Source organism: Cheilinus undulatus, linkage group 12 (genome assembly GCF_018320785.1).
Source record: "Cheilinus undulatus linkage group 12, ASM1832078v1, whole genome shotgun sequence".
Taxonomy (NCBI): Eukaryota; Metazoa; Chordata; class Actinopteri; order Labriformes; family Labridae; genus Cheilinus; species Cheilinus undulatus.
The window spans coordinates 28,739,312-28,754,063 of record NC_054876.1 but is presented as its reverse complement, the minus strand read 5'-3'; the positions used below and the strand labels follow the sequence as shown (position 1 = coordinate 28,754,063).

At 37.6% G+C, this 14,752-nt stretch overlaps 1 protein-coding gene across 1 annotated transcript in view; it reads left to right on the top strand.

The window, feature by feature from the left end:
• fstl4 (follistatin-like 4) overlaps positions 1-14,752 on the top strand; it is a 269,449-nt gene that overhangs the window by 11,864 nt on the left and 242,833 nt on the right. The window contains exon 2 of the mRNA XM_041801878.1: positions 10,906-11,065. Within this exon, the coding sequence (XP_041657812.1) occupies positions 10,916-11,065 (150 nt within the window). The 5' untranslated portion in view covers positions 10,906-10,915. The remainder of the gene's footprint in view (positions 1-10,905; positions 11,066-14,752) is intronic.

Here is a 14,752-nt window from a genome sequence, read left to right as displayed (position 1 = left end):
ATTACTTTAACAAAAAATGATCATTTTTAGGAATATTAAAAGGAAGAGTGCTGTCTGATTGTTTTTGTGAGCAAGATTAGTATGAGGAATGTTTTCTAACATTCAATCCATCCTCCAAATTCAACAAAATGTTGTACAGTTTTCTTTCTTTAACAGAACTGCCACTGTGTAAAATTTACCTAAAGCTGTTCTTTGATTGTGTCTAACTTTGTATTGATATAATTTTAAAGTCTGTCGGTCCCTGACTTTTCCCAAAAGTCTGTTTTGTAGCACCTGATGTCATAAAAAATGTCCGCATAGCTCCAAATTTTATGAATGTCCATATATACCCAAAACCACTTTATGGGTAAAATTTACTCCACAGGAAAGCTTGTGACCCATACACTGGGGCGAAGCTTTGCCCCAGCGTATAGGTCTACGCTATTAAAACCCAACTGCTTCGGTTTAGGCGTTTAAATCCGACTGGTTAGATTTAGGCATTCAAATCCGACTGGTTAGGTTTAGGCGTTAAAACCCGACTGGTTAGATTTAGGGTCAGCCTGTCGGCAAGTGGATAAAGCTGAAATTTCGTCGTGGGTAATATACGTCATGTCCCAGCGTAGAGGTCCGCCGGCTCGGGCAATATACATCATGCCCCAGCGTAGAGGTCCATGGCTTGGGCAATGTACGTCACGCCCCATCGCAGAGGTTTCGCCCCACCATAGAGGTCTCCAGCCAAACGCCCCAGTGGAGAGGTTTGCTCGAGGGCTGCAGCCAGATGCCTCTTAGCATTTTACCACTTCTGCTTCCCTGGTCTGGACATTTATGGGGTTTTTAACTGAGTTTTTGGTTAAATGCCTTAGAGAAGGTCTGAGGTGAACACAAACTCAAGAGATTTTAATGTTTTTCTATGACATAAAAAAACATCAGAAAAATTCTCCACTTTTGAATTGCATATCTTTTTGTGACTTATTATAACGGTGGATGCTAAAAGGCAGCTGACTAGAACTACCTTGTTTATCTGGACCTTATACTTACGAACTAAATATGAGGTTTGTATTATGAATTCATGAAGATTATCTTTATGAACAAAATGTGTACATTTCATAAACTTTGATTAGACACAGATCTTGTTTTCAGCAATGATCCCATTGAAAAATCCCACAGGCTCACCGCCGAGGGAACCCAAGCAAAACTTCTGGGTTTTCCTTCAAAACTATGTCACCATGGCACCACTCTATTCTAGTTTGTAATACTCACTTCTCTGGTGGAAGCTGTGGCAACCAGTAAAACTGAACAAAACAAAAGTGTATATGTTATTTGGTTTCTTCTGTGATACTATAGAAACATTCAAAATTCAAAAATTCCATGTCTGTTATCAGGCTGATCTATCTTGCAAAGCTCCAAGCTGATATGCTTGTTCCTGGCTTGGAGAATGGTCGGATCAGTTAGCATCCGTTGAGGAGAAAGATATGACAGCTACAGACATGGTTTAGTTGCACTGCAAGCATGTAAAGAATGGCGGCTGGGGAAGATGCTGCTATGGCTTTAGTTTTATCACAACTAGACAACATTTCTACATTAAAAGAAGAGAAAACAACTGCATTGGAAAGATGTTCTTGGTGGAAAAAATGTTTTTGCACTTCTCCCAGCTGACTTTGGCAAGAGTTTAATAACCAGCTGGCTCCACTGATAGTGAAGAATGATTACAGCTGCCAGTCAGACTTGCATGAGGCGGCACATGCTTACTATGTAAGAGATGAGATGCACCAATTTCCACTGTGTCACCATGAATGATGCTCACAGAACCATGTGAAGGCATACATCACATGATATGTTCAAGGTTTGGTTGAGTCTCAGCATTAAAATGTTCTTGGGTAGGATAAAGGAAAGATCCAGTTTAGGGTTAAAATGATTTTTCTTACAATTAGCTGAGCTCAGCTGTCATTATCATGATTTTCAAATCTATGGTGTTTACTGTTGATCTGAAAGGGGAGACAAACTTCTTCAATAGTGTGATACTTTATCAAGACATTCAACCTGCCTGGCTTTAAATTGATTTAAATGACCCTACTAAGTACTTGAAAACACTTTCTTTGGCAAAGCTCATATTACATATCGAAGTAACCATGCTTTATTGAAGTAGTGTTCACAAGATTCGTATGCCTCTTTATAAGTTGGCTCTTTGAACGATGGGAGAGCATTTATCCTCAAAATCAATGAAACTCCATGTGCTGTAGGAATGACCTTCACATCTTTGATTAAGATATAAATGTTTAGTAGTTTAATGAGGAGAAGAGATACTTGATGTGAGGCTATGTCTCACCTTGGGTCTATTCTAATAAAAGCTGGCAGAGTGAAGGTCTACCCCTAGATTAGGATCAGTTTAATCAATACATTTGATCTATACCAAGGAAATCCTTGAAAATTCTAAATGAGAAAATGCTCACAAGCAGACAACCTAAGTCAACATCACTACTTTAAAAAAATCAAATGTTTTTTTTTTTTTTCTCGAAGACACATGACCAGTAGCCATTATATGACAGTTTGTGTGTGCTTTTCATCAGATAGTCAGGTATTTTAGCTGTTTCAGACACAGAGGGAGGAGGGAGTTTTTATTCCAAAGTGACAGACGGACCAGCTGACTATAGTTTAGTTCAAGTTGTTTGGTTGTGGCAATGGCTGCTGCCAGTGTAGCGATTAGCTTGAATGTAGCCTTTGTGTAGCAGAGTTTTATCAGAACTGGGCCACATTTCTTTAATAAAACAAGAACAGGGAGCCACAATGAAAGCTTCCCTTGGCAGATAAGATGTTTTTTTCACTGTCGTGAAAGTCTGTCGTCCAATCTCCTGTGAATTTTTCAAGACAGTCTGACTGCATACCATACATCTGTGACAGCCACTCTCACAGACCGTTCATCTGAGACGCCATATGTGTCACAATAGACAAACAGAGACTCACTTTAGCTTCACTAGCTTTAGCTAAAGCTAACATAGCTACACTAGCTACATGATTAATATTACTACTAGGGATGTTTCAATACCATTTTTTCCTTCCCAATACAATTCCGATACCAAGGTGTTGGGTATCGGAATTGTATTGGTCGATACCGTGATCCAATACCAGTCTAAACTTTCTGAACTGACTGCTCAGACTAGCAAATTATTTAAGAGCTATATTTGACTCAGAACGACTCAAAAAAATAGAATTGTAAATGTACAGTGTCTCTGTGACCCTGAAGTTGTTTTCCTGCTTATTATTGAGTTTTACTGCTAAATATTAAAATAACAATAATACAGGGGGCTGCATCACAGGCTCTCTCCATCTTTCTCTTTTTTTTAATACAAACTTATCACACTTTTCCAAATACAATATCAAACTTACAACTTGCATATTAACAATTGTTTTATACAGATATGTACTCAATGTATACAGTTGTATAAATCATCAAGTGCTTTGAAGTCTATCTCTCCTTTCTGCTGCTTTATTTTACAGAGAGAAACAATATGGAGGTTAGCATTTGAGCTAGCGGTAATAAATGATCGTAATTCAAATTAAAATGGATAAAAAGACATTCAATATCAGATTTACTGGTGTGGATTTAATCATTTAAGTCACCAAAGTCACTCGAGCTGCAAGCTCGCTCAAAATGCTGCCGCACGGGATTCAAAGTCATCAATAGTGTCAATGGGGAAACACGGCTGGCTTCAAGAGGAAAAACAAATCACAGGCAACGATTTATGATTCAAAAAAGTTATTTAGCTTTTGATAAACTGTGTCCTTTTTTTTCTCCTTTTTTTTTTTTTGTATATCACCAATTCATAACCAAAGTTATCTCAAAACATTTTACAAAGAGGACAGGTCTAGACTTTACTATCTGTTGTGGCCTATTGAAATAGACCAGTTTAATCTGACCCTGTTATAATGAAGACCAGCATGAATCCCCATGAGTGAACCACCAGCAGTATTTAGCCATGTTACAGTGGTGACATAGCCCTTCCCTGCTGACAAAGCTATTATTTTGAAAGTTTTTGCATGTACCTCCATTCAGACAAAGACAGTGTCTCGGATGATCAGTCTGCAGCCAGCCCTCCTTGAATTTTTTTGAAAAGCCCAGCCCTTCCCAATTGCTTTGTATCAGGGTTCTCCCAGATGAATGTAAAATATATCCTAGGCTTTGGATGTATGAAAGAGCCTGTTGTGTCAGGTTAATGGCTCTCTGCAGTCACAGTGATGTAAAAACAACACTGTTCCTTAAGGTCTTATTTCACTCTCAAAAACTCATTAGATAAGTCAAAAGTCATCTGCATCTTGTGATATAACAAATATACCTTTTTACTGCTCCCTTACTTCCTTTGCGCTCCATAACAAGTTCATTTTTTTTGTGATTAAGGTTTTACCAGAATCTTTAATTTACCTGGAGTTTTTTTTTCTTTCAAAACAAAAACAAGTCTGTATCCAAACAGGAAGTAAATTAACCTCACTTTAAGATAGTACACACACCCAAAGTGGGAAAAAAACAGTTATAAATGCAAAATATTGGAGTTTCAAAAAGGTGAGATTAAGTGTGATTAACGACAGATATTCTGAGATTAATGGTGATTATTGATATGACAGCCTAATCATTTTTTTCCAAAAATGCTTTAGGAGGAATTGGAAACAAAAGCTTCTTACTGAAAATCACTGATTGATGAATGAGACAGGAGAGCTGTGGTTGTACAATATAGGATGCTACAGGTCTTTAACTACACTTGATGCATTCATAATATTGTACATTCTTGAGAAAGAGAAATGATAAGTGAGATACATGGATTTAGGCTACTTGCTGTGAGTGAACTTTCAGCACGATGAGCCTTTTTATAACACAAGCCCTTAAAGAACAAGTCTGGTTTGATCAAAGCTGCACAGGCTCTGGTTTAAGAGAGTCTGTCTCTTTAAGCTTTTTAATATGCTGGTCAAATAATAGCTTCCTCATAGACTTTCTCCACCAGCACTCTGTTTGTGTCATTGAGTATGTTAGTGTGTACTCATGTAAGAATGTGTGCAGCTGTGTGTGTGTGGGCCAATGCCAGGGGGCTAGGCAGCACATTAAGACAGTGACTGGCAGATCTCATTTGGTGTTTAATTTCACACGGGTGAGCTCTCATCAGCGAGGGCCCATTTGCCTCAAGCAAGCTAGCTGAATGATGCTGGTGGTTCCTTGATGAGTGATGTTTACATTGACAGGGCCTACAGTATCTGGTTCTAGGCAGGATTATCTGTGATGAAAAGTAAGCAAGTATTTTTACAGTTCAGAATTCCATTTTTTTCCATTTTAATAATGATTTTATCTACTATGGTTAAAGAGCAGCTATTGCTCTGTAACATACAAAACTGTGGACCTAGTCAGGCTGTAAACTCTGAAACATATTACCACCTGAAAAAAAATCCATCATTTAAAATCTTACACGATAAAGATCAAATACTGATAATATTATACAATGCAGATGGATTATATAATGTTCATGTCTTTATTGTGTCTTCATGTATAAATATATTTCAGGATGGTTTATATACTGTATATCCAAAGGTCTAATAGAGGCAAACATTGGACATTGGGTACATTTAAACCCTCTGTGCACAAGCACATCAGTTTCATGCAGTTTATTGAAACTATGCTAAATTTGATCTTCCCCGTTTAATAAAAATAATTCAAATCCAACAAATATACTATTGTCTTGTGGAAAGTTTTTTTAAACCTTTAATGAGCACCAAGAGGCCAAGAGAATCTAAACTCTAAGGTCCGAAGGGCAAAGGTTACACTTGTTTAACCCTCATCTTTCAAGCAGCCTAACATGTTAGTGGACACCACGTGAAAAAAGAAGGCACAATAAAACTAGTAGCTCAGATGAAGAGTGGGCTGGTTATAATGTGATTTTTCACATATGAAGATTATTCAGAAAACAGATGCATAATTGTACAATATTATGCAGTGGGAAAATACTGTATAAAACTGTATATAACATAAACTGGGTGTTTCCACATGCATCCAATGACTGTTTAGATAAACTGTGCACATTTTGCATGTGGTTGTACTTAAAGAAGAAGATATTTATCCCTTAACTGGAAATTCATTTCGCTCTTTGATTAAGCATGCTACATGGGCATAGGCTGGAACACATGCACAAACAGGATCCTATGGATATGCTTTAATAGAGAAATGCCAGAGTGAGGCGGTCAAAGAAAGGTCAGTGCGGTTTTGGTGTGTCTTGCCTGTTCTGACAGTATTTATCAAGCCATTAAAGCACTTTTTGAAATATGTTCTCCCAGTATTTTACACCCTAGACAGAGTGGGGTGTCCACTGATATGGAAAAATAGAAAAACAACCTTGTAGTCAGGTTGTACTTTTCTTTAATGACACGAGTTGCAAAAGGGCGGGAAGTCATTAACTCGGTGGATAACTTCACGGATGGTGCAAAAACATGTAGCATCAAAAGCAACAACAAAAGTCTAAAATACCCGTTGATACACTTAAACTCATTTAAACACATCTAAAATACACATGCTCAAGGGCATGATGGAAAAACTCCACCACCCACATATCCTCATAGATATGAACTGACAGTGTGCAGAGCTTTAATCAATTGACTCTCTACAGATTTGGACTAACAATGAATGAATCAACACTGTAAAATACACTGAATGAAGTTTAAATTACACTTAGAGGGTTGAAAATCAACTCTGGAATGTTTAACACTGATATATCAACACTTCAGTTTTTGCCATCTAACTATTCATATGTAATAAATAATATTTGTCTTTGATAGATTGAAGACTTGAACTTCTTTCACAGCTCAAGGACAGTAAATAAGGCAAGGACAAAAACTTGAAAAGACTGAAACAAAGACAGTCATGTGGAGCATCATAAATGATTAGGATGGTAATACCAGGGTACGACAGGTCAAGGTGATCTTCAGTTTTCTTGTAAAAAGCTGCTGCAGACATTGAGGACCATAAACAGCTTCACTGTTTGAGATGCATCATCTGTTTTCGTGCCTTTGTTTCAGTACAATTGCAGACTTTATGACCCCTAAAGGGAAATTTGTTCTTAGACTGGATCTGCAGTTAAACACACAATAAAGCCACATAATAAAGTAAAAGACCTCAGTAAAGCGATAAAGGCATTACCTTGAAATGCAAAAACACATAGAAGAAAGTGCTGTGGCCCACAAAACAACCATCAAGACCTGAATGTGCTGATAAGACTCAACAAGAACTCAGAGGTTTGATGCTAACCAATAAATATATCTCATCAGTCAGAACCAAAAAAACAGAGATCTACAAGAGCACCAGACTCTGCAGGGGTCATATACACATCTAAGACTGTTTTTATTAGCTTCAGCTTTTTCAGAGGGTGATGATGATCACCAGCCTGTCTTTTATCAGATTGTAAGATGGTCCTGTTATTACAGTATTTGCCAAGCATCAGCATTGTTGAGTAATATTCTGTGTAGGTTCTCAGTCATTCGGGTCATGTTATCTTCACCAAGACCTCTAAGAAGCGAGATATCAACAGAGAAGAGGAGAACAACAAGCGCCACAGCATTTTAATTCCCTACTTGTCTGGAGTATCTGAAAAACTAAAGAGGCTCTTCCACTAGCACAACATTCCGGTACATTTCAAACCTTCTAACACCCTGGGCCAGAAGCTTGTTCATCCCAAGGAAAAAATACCCAGACCCAAGCAAAGCAATGTGGTATATGCGATTCGGTGCTTCTCCTCTGGACAGGACTCTGCTGTTCACCTCCATCTTAAAGAGTCAGGACATTCTTTCAATGACAACAACATCTCCATCCTATCCAAGGAAGACTGTTGGTTTGAGAGAGGTGTCAAGGAAGCCATTTTTGTCAAGATGGAGAAATCATCCCTGAATGGATTTATTGGATTGGATTTAGTGATCTTCATTGAGTAGCTTAACCTTTAATTATTAAATGCCTGATAGCAATTTTTAATGGATAATTTCCCAAAGGAAACTGTCATTATTTAGAAATCAGGGCGGTGGCAGCTGCTTCGGGGTGTACTCTTTATCCTCAGAATCAAAAGGTGTTTTTGCAAGGTTTCTTGGCAAGATTTTATTGCCTGTTTGTATGCATGTGTGTGCATGTATGTGATTGAATGTGCTTGCATGTGTCACAGCACTGAAACTGATCCTCTGAGTTCATTTTTAAGCTCCCATGACACACTCCACCATTTGCGACTTCAGAGGCTTGTCTCGTTGTTGACATCAAAAGATTCATTGTGTTCTTTGTAATAAAGATAATTATCCCCATCAGAGTGGGCTTTGATGTTTACATAGCCGTATTATGGTGTGTGTTATTGTGCGTGTGTTCATGATGAGCACAGGTGACTGTACACTATTTGTTCTACTGATTATGTGAATTCATGAACATCATGCCATGCTCTCTAAAATAAAGATGCATGTTAAATTAGGAGATTGTGAAATCCTATTAAAATGATTATTATATGAAACAATATCAGAGACAGATGCTATTGAATATCGTGCTTTCATATCTGAGCCCCCTTTTAAAGCTACCTTCTTTCATAAAATAACGCCTGCAACAACAGCTGAACTCGAACTCCTAGTGATCTCCTTTTGTTCCATTGAACCTGTGTTATTATTATTTTCATTGTAAAAGACATAATATGTCTCCTAAAAACACAGTATATGGTTATTAACATGATTTCAGCTTCTCTATCTTTATCTTCTTTGGGTAGAACATTATGTTGTAATTTTTCTTTCTCAGAAAATGACAATTATCTTTGTTATACCATCGCAAAAAGAGACATCAGAGTAGTGGAAGCAGTTGCTGAAGATATCATATTTTCCAGAATTTTTTAAGACTCTCTGGTTGGGAATTATTTTTTGGTAACACTTTACAACTAGTTAGCTGCTTATTTGCATGGTAATTGGTTGCATATTGACTGCTTATTAGTCATTATTAACAGCTTATTAGTACTGTATTCTACAAGACCATAATCTATAGCTATGCAAATTTTATCCAACTGAGCCAGGAATGTTGATTTGCTCGACTCACTTGGAAGTTGCACCATCTTCCAGTCGGCTCATGTGTTGTTTGTAGTGTTGAGGGATACAGTGGCCGACCACAACCCTACTACAGCCCGACCAACTGTTCCCAACAGGTCGAATGGATTTCTGATATGTTAGATATTTTTGTCGTGATTCCGGAAACTCTCACAGTGAGAGCAGAACCATGAGCAGAGTCCTCAACTTTGGGGTATTTTTTCATTCATAAATTGACAGACAGCAACTGAAATCATCATGAGGACATCAGGAAGGACTTTGTAATGAAATTGCACTGTGTATGCCCAGCTTAAGTGTTTTCCTTCAGTAATCTCTTTGAATCAGTAGTTCTTTTCTCTTAATTACTCCTAATTAAGATCATATTTAATGTGAAACCACTTCCTAATTTGCTATTAATTTGCAGTAATAACAAGGTTACTAAGGGAAAACTTAGTTAATGACCTATTAGCCATAGATTATGGTCTTTAGAATAAGTTTCTAATAAGTAGTGTTGTAGTACTCAAGAATGGTCTTCTCAAGACCATATATTGAATGTCTTGGTCTTGTCTGGGACTCAAGAGCATTTTTACTAGGTCTTGTCTCGGTCTCGGACCAGCCTCAGGATTTTCCATCAAGACCGGTCTAGACCAGCACTGATCTGCTATTTTTCGACTTCATTAATGTGATAGTAATGAGAAGCACTTGCTGCAACAACAAATAGCTACACCTGCAATAACTTGTACACTGGTCCATCTTATTTCTAGTCAGATATACCTCTGAACACTTACTCTAGGTCTCATTCACCTGACAAATCTAGATAAACATCTCATTTTCAGATTTAAAATGCTTCTGGACTTGTCAGTGGCTTTTAATACATACAAGGATTTATTTTTTACAAGATGTTAGTTGAACAAATTTGTTAAAATTTGAGATTTATGCATATTGTGCTTTTAAAGAGTTGCAGACCTCTTGATTTTATCCATCAAATTCATTAACTAAAAAAAAAAAAAACACAAAACCTGAAGTTTTAACAACTGCTTTCAAATAATTTACCACTTTTTTAAAAAATTAAGAGGTTTTTCTTTTTTGAAAATAAAGATATATTTATAAAGTGAAATAGTGACATTACTGGTGGCTTAAAGGCTGTTCTGCAGCCACTTTTGTAAAGTTTTCAAGTACTACTTAATAAAAAAATTACTGCAGCCTTTATGCAATTGCACACAGACTTAGATTGCAATTGTGATTGCAAATATGACTGCAGTTGTGATTGCACTTCATTGGGCAGCACAATTTAGGTGGCCCTTTCCTTCATAGGAAATTTAAGATGAGCTTGTTTTCAGTGGTACAACAAAGTTTCCCAAACCAGCAGCTGGATTCTGATTGGTCAGAGAAGTGTGGGTCATTTTGGACTGAATGTCTGGCATTAAAAAGAGAACTCCAATTGTAATATACGGTGACTTCAGGTGCAGATGGCCTACTGGTTTGGTTGCACACTGTGTACAGTATGTGGGTGGCCTGGGTTCAAGTCTGGCCTGTAGCTCTTTTGCTGCATGTCATTGCCACTCTTTCATCCCTGTTTCCAACTTTATCCACTGTCCTATCTCTCCATTAATGGTGAAAACCCCTCCCCCCACGCACCATTAAATAGCTTTTCCTTCACAAAACATGTAAAAAAAAGAAAATGACCAACATAACCACCTTAAATGAAAGTGTGAAGATTTACAGCTTCATACCACTCAGGCAGAAAAAAGTGAATTGTGTGTTCCCCTCAATTAAAGAGGAGAAGAGTATTTTGTATTTCAGCGTTTACAACAGAGTGACTCAGAGGACTTTGTGCTCATTGTCTTTTAATTTTCCACTCAGGTACACACTCATGGGCAGCCTGGCTGTTTGGGCTGTGGCTGTGGCCGCTCTGCTGGGAACCTCAGGGCACTGGCTGGCTGAAGGACACAAAAGCAGCAGGTGGAGCAACGTGGATACAGCCAAAATGTCATATACCTCCTCAAAGGAACAACACTCCATGGTAAATATTCTGTTCAAGTCCCTTTTCTCCTTAGATGATCATTCACATGCCTTTTACCATTTCATCTTAAATGTTTATACCCCTCATTAGTCATACAGTCAGGCTTTATAATCTCATCTATGTCCTCCAGTACTTCTGTGATTTATTTAGCTGATGTTCCAAATAAGCACAGAAATGATCTAAATCTCTTGTTCAATGACTGAGAAAAATCTCTGCCTATGAACATCTACACAGCTATCTGCAATTAGTTACCACGCTTTGTGTATTGGGATGCAGATGAAACACTGGATGCCGCCAGCTGTCAATAAGATAAAGGTAGACCTATGTCCTTCTGATTGGCTGTTGGTATTGCTCTGGGTGTTTACTTTAATGATGCATGACATCATTGGCCCAGTTGTCTGTCATTGAATGGCTCTGCTCTGGAGGCCAAGATGGCAGCAGAGGAGTAGACGCTTTGTAGAACTTTCCTCCAGACTATTCAAGACAAAACATCAGCGAAACAAAAACAGTAATGCCACAAAGCTCAGCAGCTAAATGCAAAAGTAAAGCCCCTCCACTTGTAACCCCTACAAAATTGCCATCAACTAAAAAAGGTAAAATGGAACAAGAAATGGCAGAGAACATTATAGCTGTGCTTAAGCTAGCTATCAAGGAGCAGGGCTTGTCAATCGGAAAGTCCATTGAGGAGCTCAAATCTTAAGCACTGACTGTTCTGATGTTTGCTCTCAGTTTTAGAATGGAGGATAGGTTCTGTGCTCTGCACTTGACCAGCTTTCAGGCTAAACTGACAGTTATTCTGTTTGAACTATTTCCACTATTAAGTTATTTTCTTTAAATGCTCAAGGTTTAAGAGACATTACTAAACGAAAAGTTTTATATTTTTTTACGCAAAAAACTTTGATGCAGACTTTTGTCTAATCCAGGAAACTCACTCAACAGCATGTTACGCCACATTCCCGTGCTTGTGCTCCTTCATTTGCATCCGTGCTGTGCCTAGGCCCACCTCGTCCTTCCGTGCCAGGACTGCGAAGTGTGCCGCGCCGAAGCACAGAACAGTTGCACTCACACTGGTCAAATGTACCAGACTTTAGGCTGAAATGGGCCCAGGCATGGTACGGATGGCCTAGTGTGAGTGCACCCTTAGATGAGTGACGGTTACGCACTACTTCATTTCAGACATTTTTTTGTTATGGATGTGAAATGCATTTAATTACTGAAGTAAATTTTTTCAGGTCTTCAGTGAAGGTTATTTTTATCACAAGCTCCTCCATAACATGTTTCTTTGACTTAAAGACAGAGGGTAAATTGCCAAACATTTGATGTATCTGCCATATCAGAGCGTATAGCAGCAGTGTTACGTGGGTGTCACTGTGACGGTATCTGAATCCCTTGTAACTTGAGAAACATAAAACTTCAAAATTTGTGTAGTTTATTAGCGATAGCTTTAATTACACAACTCCTGTGATGTGTAAAGTTTACTAACAGTCACCTAAATGGTTAACTTGAGGTCCAAAAGGCTAGCCAACCAGCCTCAATCAAGTTACTAAAAATAGTTGTGCTTATTTCATCAAGTTAAACCAGGAACAATCCTTAGGGTGTCTGCAGGGTCTTAAAAAGTATTGGAAGTTGATAAATCAACTTAACAATGATCAAGGCTTTAAAAAAGTCTTAAATGAAAGACTTTGAGGTCTTACATTTTGCTATTTTTAATTATTATTTTATTTAAAATGGGTTGTAGGCTAGTTTTCTGCTTTTGTTTTACATTAAGTTTTAAAGCAAAAGTGAGACTCTGATGGAGCTCCACCAAATCTAACGTCAGTCTGGGGCTGACACTTGGTAACATCCTACAGGATTTGCAATCAAAAACCAGCTTTTGCTTATAGTAGCATAGTCAATTCATGTTTTCATTTATATTGTTTCAAAGCTTAATTTGCATACTGAATTAACATATATAAGCAATTAACAATTTCCATTTTCTTGACTATGTTGTTGTGTTTTTATCTTATAATCTGCACCAAACATACACTGTGAGGCCAATATCACTGATTGGAAACTGACGATGTGGTTAGGTCTTAAAATATATTGAGAGGATCTTGAAAAAGTTCCTAAAGAGTAGTAAATCTAATGTCAGATTTTCTGTATAAACAACAGTGAGACATGCTATTTAATATACAGGCCTGTGGTTGTTTGATTTTCAAAATAATCAGCATAGTACAATGAAAATCCTATTTTAACCTAAATTTTGTACTACTTGTACTAACATCTTCCTTTCATGTGTCATACTGTACTAATACTCTTGGATAGACTAAGGCCCTTTCTGAAATAATGAAACACTTTTTTCATTGCATCTCGACTTATCAGATTGAATTTAATGGTTTATCATCTTTAACTTATACATATGATATACCTAACAAACTTTAATGCATCCATACAGCTGTTGTGTGTCTTGTCCTGAAAGATGTGAATTTTTTACATGTAGAGAAGAAGGAGAATAGGGTTGCCTAGATACCTGGCAGTGTGATGCAGAAATTTTGGTCCTTATCGCTTTCTTTGTGTCTCCTCACTTCTGAAGAGAAGAGGAAATTGACAGGTAGAGCAATAGGCCGACTCTGAGTGTGAGGTTAACAATTACTCTGTGAAAGTCACAAGGACGCTGCTGGGTCAAGCTATCTGAAAGAGGGGAAGTGAACAGATCACAGAACTCTCCACAGTCTAGCTTAACTTTTTTGTTCATTTGTTCCTTTGTTAGTTTTGATGACGTGTTGAAGACTAAAGAGAAGTGACCCTTGCCTTTCTAAATATATGCCAGGCTGAGACAACATGAATTAGGGCTAATTCTTGGTTTCGGATTTTTCTTCCTTCACTGTGCTACTTCAATACCATCCTGCCCGAGGAAATCTGACTGGCCAAGACTCCTTTTAAACCTCTTCTTACAGACTTTAATCAAAATTTTTCCTGATTTTTCTTATTTTTTTAACTACTTTTATTTACCTGGTTTAATTTGAGCTTAACATGTTTTGATCTTTTTTTTTTTTTAACCTGAACCCACTTTGCTGCCTACTTTTACTTGTGTTGTATCTGTCTTCTTTCAGATCTTGCTTGTGAAGCTCTTTGTAACTCTATTTTGAAAAGTGCTCTATAAATGAATATAAATATTATGCTTCAGGTTACTTGAATATCACACATCCTCAAATCGCCATGACGGTGGATTTACAATATATCCTTCAGCTCTAACTGTAAATGAAAGGGGCAACCTGGTAAGGTGTCAGAAACAAAATATTATGAATAGAAGTGTATGTATATGCACAAATAGGGCTTGTTTGCAGTCCTTAAACAAATTTCTCTTTGAGATAATTGAAGCGATTCGTCACAGTGTCAGAGGACACTGAAAATAGAACTTTATTTAATTTAAATTCAGCAGTTTACAAACCAGTGCCTGTCAGGCTACACATAATTTAACAAGTACAAAGAAAACCTGAATATAATTTTATTTAACTGCGGCCAGCTGATTTCAACCAATCCAAAATAAGCACTGACCTTCACAAATGTAATAAAAGACAGTTCCTGCTCAGTCTGTGTTAGGACCGTCTTACCCATCCTGTGGGAAAAAAAACAATCTACTGGAAATGCACATAGGCCAGCAGAGCTTTAGGCTTTGAGAGTCTGTGTGGGCATTTTTTTGTAGCC